This window comes from Charadrius vociferus, unplaced genomic scaffold (genome assembly GCF_000708025.1).
Source record: "Charadrius vociferus isolate BGI_N301 unplaced genomic scaffold, ASM70802v2 scaffold370, whole genome shotgun sequence".
Taxonomy (NCBI): domain Eukaryota; kingdom Metazoa; phylum Chordata; class Aves; order Charadriiformes; family Charadriidae; genus Charadrius; species Charadrius vociferus.
Genome location: NW_009646744.1, coordinates 943968 through 957088, shown reverse-complemented (window position 1 = coordinate 957088; position 13121 = coordinate 943968). Strand labels below are relative to the sequence as shown.

At 39.3% G+C, this 13121-nt stretch overlaps 1 protein-coding gene across 1 annotated transcript in view; it reads right to left on the bottom strand.

Annotated features, from left to right (window-relative positions):
• Window positions 1-1309: 1309 nt before the first annotated feature.
• The window catches only part of ZCCHC10 (zinc finger, CCHC domain containing 10), a 13010-nt gene continuing 1198 nt past the window's right edge, over window positions 1310-13121 (bottom strand). Inside the window, exons 3-5 of the mRNA XM_009891250.1 lie at window positions 9469-9630; window positions 5694-5735; window positions 1310-2125 (exon numbers count right to left, since the gene is read on the bottom strand). Coding sequence (XP_009889552.1) covers window positions 1855-2125; window positions 5694-5735; window positions 9469-9630 — 475 coding nt within the window. The 3' untranslated portion in view covers window positions 1310-1854. The remainder of the gene's footprint in view (window positions 2126-5693; window positions 5736-9468; window positions 9631-13121) is intronic.

Genomic DNA, 13121 nt, shown 5'->3' with positions numbered 1-13121 from the left:
AATGGGGAGAAGTAATATATTTGTGTGAAGTGACAAAACCATTTACGCACAAACGCCAGCAGCATTAAAGAAACGAATATACAAGTTGGTCAGAACAGGGCGGCAGAGGCAGCCGAACCTCGATATTCCAAAGGGCTTCCACACACATGCTTTGCTACTACAGTATCACTCACATTTGGATTTGCAGTAAGCAAGAACTTAGCAACTACTGTTTAATAATTTATTAACTTTTCCCATTAAATGGTACATTCACTCAAGACAACTTCAACAATTTTCTGGTAATTTTATTTACAGTCTGCAGAGTGTTCTGTAAAACACAGGAATGATTACAGACTAAAACACACAACATACAGATTTTCAAACATTTAAATAAGCACAGTTTATTCAAAAGTAATTCTACACACTACTTTTTCCATAAAAATATAAAAAATAGTTTAGTTACTATATTTTACCTAAACCAAGATATTTAAGAATTCTTCCACATGTGATGATGCCTCCTCCCCAAAAAAAGGGCACTCCATCAATAAGAAATTTATGAGACTGCATCACAAATCAAAATACTAATGCCACCTGCTTCAGTCCACCAAAAGAACAAATAACTTTCAATTTGCAACCAGCAATACTTGTTCTGCAGTGTTTGGATTTTGCTTTTGTTAGGTTTTTTTGTTTTGCACTAGCTTGCTTCTCCCATGCCAGATTTTCACAGACACGTACACAGTGTTACGTAAAATAATGGACTGATTATACGGCAGACTATAATGCCAGTCACCATATGCCCAACAAAACAGATCGGTAATCTTGCATTACACAACACTTTTTTGCAAAAATATCAAAAGGGAAACACTTTCCTTTGGGACCTCTATTTAAAGGCGACTCCTTTTCTTACTGAGCAACCAGTGAAAATAGCCTTTTTCCTCTCTCCTCGGACATAGCGCCCATTTTTGTTTGTTACTACTAGTTCTCTGGTTTTACTGACCATATTCTGCATGGAAAGCTAATGGAGTTCTGAAAAACACCCACTCAAGCCCTTCTCTCACTAGGATACATTTAATTTACAAAAAAAGGCACAAAGATGAAACTCCTAAGCAGCATCAGTCATTGTTCTTCCACCGTGCACTGCTCCTCTTTCTTACACAGACACTGCTGCAAGAGACACTCCGTGTCTCAGAAAATACGACAAATACATGAGCTAAGGAAACAGGCGAGTTGAAAAGACTAAAGCCTCTGTACAGTACACGTAGTATATTGATCATTAACAAATGAACACTATTTAAAATTTTATGTTGCAGTTAAGACTCGACCTGGAAGCATCAGGAAAAGCCATGAGAAAAAAAAAGCTCAGCAGCATATAATACATTTGTTAACGGTGAGATGGAAGGCCCTCTGTGTGCAACATTGTGCATTCGATTTCAACAATGACAGTGCTCTACAGCCAGCAGGGTAAAACTTTTACTTTTGCTTCTAATACTTTAGAGGATTTTCTCAATATAATGAAGCTGTCATAAACAGAGTAGTAGGATATGATGCACAGCATGATCCGCAACAAAAAGCTTTTGCTTTCCAGCATGTAAACATCCAGGTTACTGGACCTTAGCTCATATAAACAAATCTGATGATAGATTTTTGAACTAAAAAAGTAAAATTTTCCATAAAAGGATAAACCACAAAAATACTCTTTCAGTAAGTCTCACGTGCCATTTAATACCTTTCATGTCCTATGAACAACTATGCAAAACATTTAGAAAGTTTTAGCAGTAGAAATGTTGACCAGGTAAACTGTTTGGCAACCACGTGCTCAAAACATCTTTGAAGAGTGTTATCATTCACTAAACAACAGTTCTACACTGCACCAAGCTATTTCTTCTTCTTTTTCTTTGGTGGCTCATCATCAGAACTACTGTCTGTGCTGCTGCTGCTGCTACTGCTGGAGGAACTAGAATCCGATTCGAACTCTGACGAAGAGGAAGTGCTACTCGAGGATGGAGAAGATGAGGAAGTAGAGGAGCTCTCATCACTGTCACTATCATCAGAAGAAGAAGAGGTAGAAGAATCTTCACTGTCAGATGAGGAATCGCTAGCCGAGCTGGCACTGCTACTGCTGCTGGAACTGGTCACGCTTTTAGATCTGAAAGAAAACACATAGATGGATGAGAGCAGGACTGCTAGAGACAGCATGCATTACACACCGTTCTTTATACTGTGTTGTAATCCAAAGATCAGTTATTTGGTCTGAAAATTTCCAGGCCTGACAGTCTAAGAGAACCCCCCCACCTCCAATTCTGAGCAAATGCCTTTTGGCCATTTGAGCAACGGCAGAGCGACACCATGCATGTGAAGTAAGCCAAAAGAGGACCACAGAAAAAGGTTAATTTTGAAAGCTGGCAAGGATCTTGCTCATAGTAATGATGAGTGTCTTCACTGACTTGGCTCAATAAAAGAACAAGGCTGCAGGAGAGGTATGGATATCCTGCACTACTAAAGCCTTGGGGCAAAATTAACAAAGATCAGTTCCCTAGCACACCACTGCAATAAGGAGTGAAATTTTGGCAATGTAAGAGTCAGTGGAAATTTCATCAGTGATTTCACAAATGTCAGAATTGTACTCAACGGAAATTGTTCTTAGATTACTCCTGGCAAAAGAATCCAAACTACCTGCCGCTACAGGATGCTTATGTTTTCGGGGTGGAGAAGAGGTGGAAACAGTCCAAGATAAAGACAAAATTACAAACATAAAGTGGATTTCTGTATCCTCCACAATTTTTTCCATATTTAGCCCTTACTGAGGCTGTTGTTCTCAAGATCAAGGTCTCTGATTAAGTAAGGCAATATGAATTCCAAGAAAGTACAATTAAATTCTCCCATAGATCTTTCTCCAAACAAAGTGTAGAGCTACTAATTCACCCCCCTTCCCACCAAGTCAACCAAACAGCATGCAAAAATGCTAGATATAATAATGCAGAATCTTCTTTCCATTAGAAAATTAACGTAGTAGCTTTTATCAGAGGGTTTGGTTAAATATAACAACTCAGGAAATGCTTATGTTAAGGCTATTAGAGAGAGAGTAATGTTTTTTTATCGTATCAGCCATGGTCATGTCAGCTGACAAATCTGGATGCGTGCGTTAAGCTACAAACCACTAAAGTTTTTATAACGTCTCTGTAATCTGTTATCTCTGCGCATACAGATACAATGGCCATTTATTAAAGATAAATCTATAAGGGCTGATTAAATACAGACTTCATGTTTGTGAAAAACTAGTTTGAAGATGAGGAAAGCAAAAAAAAAAAAAATAAAAATGGGACCAGTAGTTTCGATCTCAACAGTTTCATTAGATGTGCAGACCCATTCATATGGGCAAGAATCAGTCAGAGGATCGCCAGAATGGTAACTTCGAACTTCCTTTTCCTAATCACCTTTTATAGAACCTATAGAAGCAGTCCACAGACCTCCAATGTTTAGGTTATGATCTGAAATCCACTCACAGAAACATCAGAATGTAACACTTAATACTGCTGCTCGCAGAGGAAAGCAGTATCTCGGGCTACGAGAGAAGAAACAAGCAGGCACTTGTTTTCAGGTGATGCAAGATGTGGCCTGTTGGTAGTCACAGAGGGAGGATGGAGATGGGAGCAAGTAAAATTCACCTACTTCACCTTGTCCTAATTAGGTAATGCGACAATCCTGATGCTATAGATTGGTAGATCTTAAGATTTTGGGGTCTACTACACTACTGTAAAATACAAAATTTCTCCAGCAGACAAGCATTCATTCTCCTCAAAACAAGTTTAAGCGTTAATATCTCATGTGATCTCTATGTACCAACTGTGGAATGACGGCTGCGTTTTGTAACACGTGCTATCACCCTTCTCTGAGACTGTTTGTCTTTTCTAGTTCTATTGCAATCATCTAACAACCCCAGGTAATTTTAAACATGCTACTTAAATAAAAATCTACGATTTTGGGCACAATCACAGCTGGATGCCTGAAGAGACAAGGTAATTAAGACACGATTCTACCCTTCAGACAGGTAAATTTATATGTGATCCAAGCATAAAACGGGCTCTCAGTTAATAACCAAAGTATGCTGTATGGGAACGCTGAAGCCAACATGCACTGAGAAGACAGCTCGGTGTCACCTGAGGTCACAATATTGTACAACAGCTGTTTTGCCTGTTCCTGTTTTTCTGGTTAAGCCTGTAGCTTACTTATTACTGTTTATATCAAAACAAACATACACTATGTAAAAGGTTAGTGCTCGCTACTGCCAGAACCCCAACTTTCACCTTTTTTAAAAAAGAAAAACAGCCTTGGAACTTGTATATTCAATGGTAACCCTTTGCTGAATTTTTCGCATTTAATTCGTCCTGTATCATAATAGAAATATAAATAGAAAACTATCTGGAAAGGATTTTATATTGATGGATTCAGTGCTTACATAAAAACGGGATAAAAATTCAAACCTAGAAGAGTTTTAAAGTTTTAAGGAAAAAGTAACCAAATCACCCCTCCCCTATAAATCCTTTTGCTCTTTTCATTTTTGCATTGGTTTAGAGCTCAAATACTCTGAAAAACATTATGCCAAGTAGAAGACTGCAGCATACGAGAAAGCTGGGGCAGGAAGAGCTACATTGTTTAGAAATCAGTTAATTTATGAACTCATTAGTCCCAAATAACTCCAACAATAAATGGAGACTACTGAGAAAAGAGACTTTGATAAAACATATTCTGGTAATAGAACGAAGACACTCACCAAGAAGCATTCCAATAAAGCCACATTCCACACGATAGCCTAAAATAAAGGCATGTTTTAAAAAACTGCTGTGGCTTATTTAATGAGTGCCACACAAAGAACAAGGCCTAGTCTTTAAAAAAAAAAATCTTCCAAAAACTGTTTTTAGAAGATCAGAGACAGAGAACAATCAACTAAATGTGAAGAGATAATGAGGCTACTACAGTACAGGCATCCCCCATACGTAAAGCTCATAACATGATTAGCAGGAGTATTCTAGGCAGGGTTCTCGCTGTTCCTGACAGGGTTTTGCTAATAAAGACAGAAGTGAATTCCCAAGCACGCGTTACTGCAAAGTGAAGTAGAAATAATGTCAAAAGAGAAAGGGCTCTTGGCTAAAATTAGTAAGGGGGGTGTTTGTGTGTGAAGGTTTATTTCCTGAATTTTGTTTTGGTCTGGGATCATGGGGTTTTTGTTTGGTTTTGGGGTTGGGTTTTTTTTTTTTTTTTTAGATGCTTTATTTAATTCTCTAGACAAAGCTTCAGAGAAAGCTTCTATCAGAAGCAAATGAAAACAACAAAAGGAAGAACAAGACAGGTAGGTGGAGTGATTACAGGCTAGAAAACAGTATGCCATTCTTGCACAATTTCTCAAAATACACTTGATGAACTTTCAGGCAGAAATAGGAAGATTTTTATTATTAAAGCAAGATCACCTAGAAATAGGACAATCAGTAGGGAGAAAAGCAAAGGACAAAGAATTTAAGAGTTTTTGGACAGGGAGCAGTAAAATTCTGAAAATGGCTGTCATAGAACTCCCTGTAACAGGCTAAAAGCAGTAAAATCAAAACTGTATTTGCAATGTTGACATTACCCACATCCCCCTTCCAAACTGCCTGCCGCCGTACCCAGTGCAAGGTCACACATTGAAACAGCTCCACGATTTGTCATCATTCCCCACATACCTTTTTTTCTTGGTCTTCCTTTCTGCAGTACTTTCTCCAGCGCTAATTAAAGGGGGGGAAAAACAATGGCTTTATTTAATTTTCTTATGGCATTAATCAAACAGCAGCACAGTGGAGCCGAGTTTAAGATTAGAAAACTGGCTTCCCACCAGCAGAGCGCCGCACCACCCAAAGTTCATTTGGCATATATTTTCAGTTACTATTCAAATCAGAAAAACAACAATACCTACAAATCAGGAAAGAAAAAGAAACCAGCAATTCACCTCTAATTTTCTGTGTTAAGTATGCTTTACTCTTCTTTACTCTTTTCTTCATAGTATACGGACAACAACATTTTGGGATGGGAAAGTCATGGGAGAAAAGGATACAAAAGTCATGTACAACCATAGCTAGCAATAATTGAACTGAGTGAAACAATGGTTAAAATACTGCATTAATCTGTAGCTTTCACCATGCATTTCTTTCAAGTACAAAAAGACACAGAACAATCTGTTTATATTGATGCTTTCCAGCTCTTTGTCTTTCAGACTGCCATGTATTCATACACTCAGAGAAGGTTTTAGTGGTAAATGAGACAGAAGAAAGTTTCTTTTAACAAAACACTAAGGGATTTTTTTTTTTTAAACAACAGTCTTCACTTCTGGATTTTTATTTTTGAAAGAAAATAAAATTCTTTCAGTCAAATGTACCAGTCACATACTCTTCTCAATGTATTGCAGATATATAGAACATAATTCAACCTGGAATGTATGTGTGTGATTAAAGCAGTCCCTCATCATATACCTACAGCATGCTTAATGTGCCACTGATAGATGAGGAAGTTGTACATTCTTTCATGAACCAGGATGCTTTCTCCTCAACTGAAACCTATTACTGGAAGTCATCTTAAATACATAGAAATGAAAGTAAAAACTGCAAATATATTTAATTTAGAAATTAGACAGCAATATGTGCTGATAAAGACTCCAGAAAAAAGTAGCAAAAAGTGTTAAGTGTAAACTATACTGTTTTTCAATAAAAGAACTCAATGCCATTTGTGTGCCAGAAAAAAAAAAGAAGTGATTTTTCAATTTTTGTATTTTCACATATGTGGTATGAAAATATTTGATTTACACAGAGAAGTTTTCCACACTCCCCACGATCTCCTGTGGGTAAGAGGAAGATTCACTCATCTTCAAATATTGAACCAAATTATGAACCCTCCTGTATTGCTGAATGCTGTTAATATCTATATTATTAAGGCCTTATACCCTTACCATAGGTAAGCAGGTGTTTCACAGGTAAGAGAAGCCACTGCGAGTAAACAGAATTAGATCCCAAAGTACCTCTCAGAAGAAGGGACCCAATTCAGCAAGTGAGTAACCCGGGCTGCCGTGGCACACACGGGTCTATGCCTCCCTCTAGCGTTTAACGCATGGGTGAGTATAGGAGTTCGCTACTCGAGGGAACCCCACAACCGAGAGACCCCCCGCACATCAAACAGATCTCATTCGTGGCACTCGGACATCTTCCCTGTGGCACCACACTGTCTTCAGAACCATAAATAAGACTCGGGCATCCTGGTTTTGGTTCACAGTAACATCACTAAGTTATTGAATAAGCATTTTCTCCCCTTTCCTCCCCTCCCAACTCCTACTCCAGGATGGGCAAGCAGCTGGCTTTACTGGCACCAGTAAGCAAAACCTCCATAACATCCATCAGATTCCTAGAGTCAACACGGGGCAAATAGAAGGATCCTGGAACAACTGCTGAAATGAGTTAATGCTGAAAAATCTTGAATGTGGTTGTCAAAAAGTAAATATTAATCTTATTAGACTATGTTTGCCTTCTGGTTAATGATTCATTATTACATTTTTAAAGATTATGATACAAGTACTCTGAAGCAGACCTGTAGGAGACCCAACTTCTCTGCAGACAAGAAATAACCTTCCAAAGCAAGCTATGCAAAAACTAAAAGCATGTCCTCAGAAGTTGTTCTTTCCATGAAGAATAAGCTTCATCCTTGAAAGTGTAACATCAGCATCTAAGGAACCGGGTGCCTCATGGCACGGTTACGGAGCTTCAGAGAGCTTATGATCATATAAACAGTATGAACCCAGCCCAATTTAATGAGGATTAAAAACCATTCCCATCTAACGATTACTTCGTCTTTCTTTTATGAGATGACTTTTCATACTGCATACCCCTCACACTGTGGGCTGTTGACTTACAGCTCAAAAAACTCCATTCATGACAGACACGGGACAGGTCTGTAACTCCTATATAAAATTATCCCATACACAGACTCCAGCACAATGGCTAGGCAACAACCTATTCCACCGTCAATTCACTATCCTCCAATGTTAACCTGCAGAATTCAGCAGCGATAGGGCAGGAAAGGAACAAGGAAGTAATCCGAGTCTTAAAGTCAGTCTTTGTCTTAGAGGTCTTGAGTCTTTGAAGAACTCTTCCAAACTCTGTCTCCAAAGGGAGCAAGTTTTAGAGCCTAAGCCCTCCCAATTTCTTATCTACAATACTAGGGGATTACAATTTCTTCAGAATTACTCATTGGATCTAAATTAATTTCAAAATCAAACATTTTATGTCACTCAACACAAGCTAATGGGCTTCCACGTAAGTCAGTATTTCAGCACTGATTCATAGCACAGCCTCAGCTGAAAGAGCTGACGAAGTCAAATCAGACCTCTGCCACGGGTTACCACCCATTTTCCTTCCCTATTAAGACAGCAGAGCAAAAGGTGTGGACACTCTTCATAACTCACATCCGGGCAGCACTAATGACCTACAGCCAACACACTGAGCTGCAAGTGGCAGTGACACAGGATATTTTTCCAAATCCAACAGTTGTAGCTGCAATGGCTGTAAATGATACTGTCCCTCAGTGGGGCTGAGGCAACAACTCTCCAGCTAACGTAACTAAATGTGAGTTGCAATGGCAGAACAGAGACCCTCATACACAGGAATTTCATGGAAATCTAATGTCCTACATTATTTCTCTCTTTCTCACCTGGAGTTGCTTGTTAAAACAATTATTAAACTTGGGGGAAGCATTAAAGTCTACTCAGAGCAAAGTGGAAAGGAAGTCACATTACACAAATGCAGAATTTTACTCCGAGCTGCAGGTATCTTCCACTTTCTCGAATGTCAAAAAGGGAAATAATTATGCAATTCAGTGAGATGTTCTTACTTTATGCTCAAGAGTTAAAAACTCCTGATAATTCAACTCTCATTCACCTGTTTGACTGTTACAGCTCATAGTGAGCAATATACAGGAGCTGTGCAGGCACAGATCCACCGTCAGGTCATACCCAGAAACCCAGGTTTTAACTGCACAGTCTAACAGCAAACCTGAACAGAAATGAAAGAATTGCTTCTTTTTTTATAAATACATTTACAGCTTTCACACCAACCTGCTTGTACTAGCACACAAACATAGGAAAGCAAGTAACCAAGGAATTTGGGAGGCAGCATTCCACTACAAAAAAAGGCTCCGATTATTTTAACTTTAGCTTAGTGCCCTTTTTTGTTTCAGACAGGCCAAAAAAGTTTTAATTGTATATTTCAGATGAGCAAGTGTTAATGAACAACATTTTAATTTTGTGGGACCCAAGTGTATATATTCCACTAACATATAAAATGGCTCTAATATTAAGCAAGCATCACACAGTCTGGAAGAAACGATGACAGAAAACGGTCTAGGACACCATCTTTCCCACCCACATACAAAATTATCTTTTAATTAATAAACGAGCCATTTTCATTCTGCCAATCTTACCTTTGTTGCAGTAATAGTCGCTTTTCTTTTTCTTTAAGAATTTTCGCTAATTGAGCTGTCCTCGAAGGTCTATGCAGATATTTTCTCTTCCCTGTACATTCATACGTCCAATGTCCAAACTCTAAACATTTTTGACATCTTACATGCTGTTTGTTTGCCTCCCTAGAAAAATGCAGAATTGCTTAAGTGACTGATTCCAAGTCTGTTCTACCTATTGAAAAACATTTTTTTTTTTAATCATACAGATTCTTCAGAGTGTATGTAGTTTTGATTACACCAGACATTCATGGGTGCTTTAGCCATTATACATCTGAAATCAGGACAAGAACAGTAACTTAGATACATACAGAATTTACACAAACACATTTTCATTTACTAAAACATTCTCATATCAACTATTTATGAAAGAGAACAAAGACACACTTTTCCTCTCTATTCCAGAGCTTCAGCTTAAGTTGTCTTCTGCTAAAGTAGCAAATGCTGGATGATTGACATCAACTGTCACCACATTCATCAGCTGCACCTGAATTTCACTATTAATTTTATACTAGCTACTGGTTAGCCTACCCTGCAGTCTTCCCCCACTCTTGAGATTCCATAATTTCCCACCCCCTTTAGATACTGTAAACAGCTTAAACATTTTGAAAAGTGCTACTGGGACCATTCTCTGTCAGTGAATACAGGTTAATTCTATTGCTAAAATCACATTTTGATCAACCTAATTGGCACAGCTTTTAGCATTATAGGATACAATTGTGCAACAATTATTGGGAATGATGACACTGCATACAATTTGTAACTATCCAATAATTGCACATGGTTCTAGCTTGCTTCAGATAATAACTGAAATTATGTTCTAGAACACTGTTAGCAAAAAGCGGGCAGCTTCATTTCCAAATGCTAGAATTTAACACTCAAGTACCACACTAAGAAATTCTCACAAAGAGCCTAGGACTGAGGAACTAAAACAGAGATGCTCCTAGCTGTAGCTTATTCACATTTTCATAAGATTCATTACAGCCTGGCAGGTTTATCATAAGACCAATCAGATTCTTGCTCACTTTGTACAATGTACCATCCAAATACCTGAAGTATTTAGCAAGCGTTTTACATCCACATTTCAGTTTTCACACTGTGGTAAAATCCTTTGATAATTTTTAAAAGCCAGTTAAGGGAGAAAACTCGTATTTTCATATTCTAGCTCTTTCTCCACTATTCTGAAGCTTTGCAAAAGCTGTTTTGCTATTTTCTCACAGACACCCGCCTCCTTTACAAATAAGAAACTCATACAGCAGTCAAGTGACTCACTCAAGATCAGAATCACAAGTCAGTTTTAAAGCCAGGACTGAAATCAGGACCTTGTAGCTCCTGTACAGTTCACTGCAACTACTGTAACTTATTTCCACCTTCTATCATTTTTTCCAAACACCAAATTACTAATGTTTCAAAACCAGCCCATCTTAACTATCTGAAATTAACAGCCCTGGCTTAACTAGGAGGAGGCTCCTAGACTGTTCATTTAGTATTTGGAGGGCATACAGTGACAGACCACTAGCAAGGATTTTTCTCTCCAAAGGAGTGTTGCTTTTCATGGCAAGGTGTGAATTGCTTCTCTTTCTACTCTAGCCACCACCTGCTGCGATGGTTCGACTGTATCTTGAAGGGAATCTTGTCCTGAACATCCATCACTTTTCCAATGCAAAGAGTACCTGGCTTCATAATATAGCCTTAGAAATACTAACCTAAATCAGCACTAGAAAACTAATTAAACTTGCAAGCCACGCTGCACAATTAACTCGGACTTGAACAGGAAGCAGTACATCTAGTAATGAACAAAAAAAAACCCCAATGTTTTTGAATGGTTTGCATTGTCTTGCCTCAGACTTCTGGCTCTGCCACAACAGTTACATATAAGCAGAATGAGGATACTCTCTCCTCTTCATCAACATACAAACCCAAAAAAGTTAATGTTTCTCTATGTCAAACTATCCCAGACCTGTCTGCACAGGAACAGAACGGAAGTTTAAAGCAATAATAATGTAACTTAGTATTTCCAGGGTTCTAGTACTACTCACATGACCAGGGCAGACAATTTTATGCAAGCTAAAATGATAAGATCGAGCCCTAAAAGCAATATAAGTAATTACCAGGAAAACCAATCAAAATAGCTCAACAACTATACACCTATAAATACCATATCAGCACTAACAAGTTTTAACACAAATGAAAAGCAGGAGACGGAAGTAAACTTCTCACAGGGATCAACGACCACAACCTAGAAGCGAAGGCTGGCAGGTCTACAAGTCAGCGTGTGCCCATCAAACACATTGAGACATAACAAGAAATGTTATGGGGCTGTTCAGCCTGAAGAAGAGAAGGCTCCGGGGAGATCTTATTGCGGCCTTCCAGTGCCTAAGGGGGGCCTACAGGAGCGCTGGGGAGGGACTTTTACTGGGGCATGGAGTGACAGGACGAGGGGGAATGGCTTTAAACTGGAAAAGGGCAGGTTTAGATTAAACATTAGGAAGAAGTTTTTCAATGTGAGGGTGGTGAGGCACTGGCACAGGTTGCCCAGAGAGGTTGTTGATGCCCCATCCCTGGAGGTGTTCAAGGCCAGGTTGGACGGGGCTTGGAGCCACCTGGGCTGGGGGAAGGTGGCCCTGCCCAGGGCAGGGGGGGGGAACTCGATGATCTTCAAGGTCCCTTCTAACCTAAACCATTCTATGATTCTATGTAAAAAATCAGTCCTGGACTCATAATAAAATAGCAACTTAAAAGAACAAGTATTCCATGAGTACTTTGAAATCCCAAGTTACATTTCTTTGGAAAATAGGAAAAAAAATACACTGAAAAATAAAAAAGGAAAGAGAAGGCAGAAGTCATCCATATTCTGCCCAACTCTTATGATCAGACAAAAAAACCCAAACACTTCAAGAACTGAGATGCAAGAAATAAATTATTGTAAGGAAGGAAAAACAAATAACAAATCCCAAACCAACAAACAAAGAAAAGCCAACGCAAGTAACACATGAGAGTGAAACATATGCATTTGCTGTACTTAACATAAACACGCAAAAATGTTGGCTTTTCCTCATTTCAGTGTTTGGCAATCAGATCCCTTTGGTATTGCGAGAATTACTTGAATGCAATATCCTTATCTGAATAAAGGTCACTTGTTTGGCATTTTTTCCCCTTCTTTTATAGTCCTGTAAACAGATCATGACACGAACCTAGAACTTATTTTTTGAGTGTGACCGTTTAAAGTCTACCATGAAGATGGATAAATGCTGGCATCACAAGATCTGGCACCCTTCGCTGAAAACTCTGGCATGCCAACACCTGTACGGGAGCCTTTTCCCAAAACACTGCTAACCAGCGTCAACACCAAAAGCGAAACTTTGAAGACTTTCTCTGCTTTTCCACAATCCCACTTTCATTCTCCTCTCTTCCCCGCACCGATGTCACTAAGCGGGCCGTATTTCGGGGCGGTTTCTTTACAGACGAGCAGTACCCTGCCTGGGATGCAGAGCACCGGCGCGCAGGGGGCTCTGTGCCCTCAGAAAGCCCTCGGGCCCACGGCCCCACTCGCGGGGGACGCCCCCGGCCCTGCCCCGGCCCCACTCCCCCGGGGCCCGCAGCCGCCCCTCCGCAGC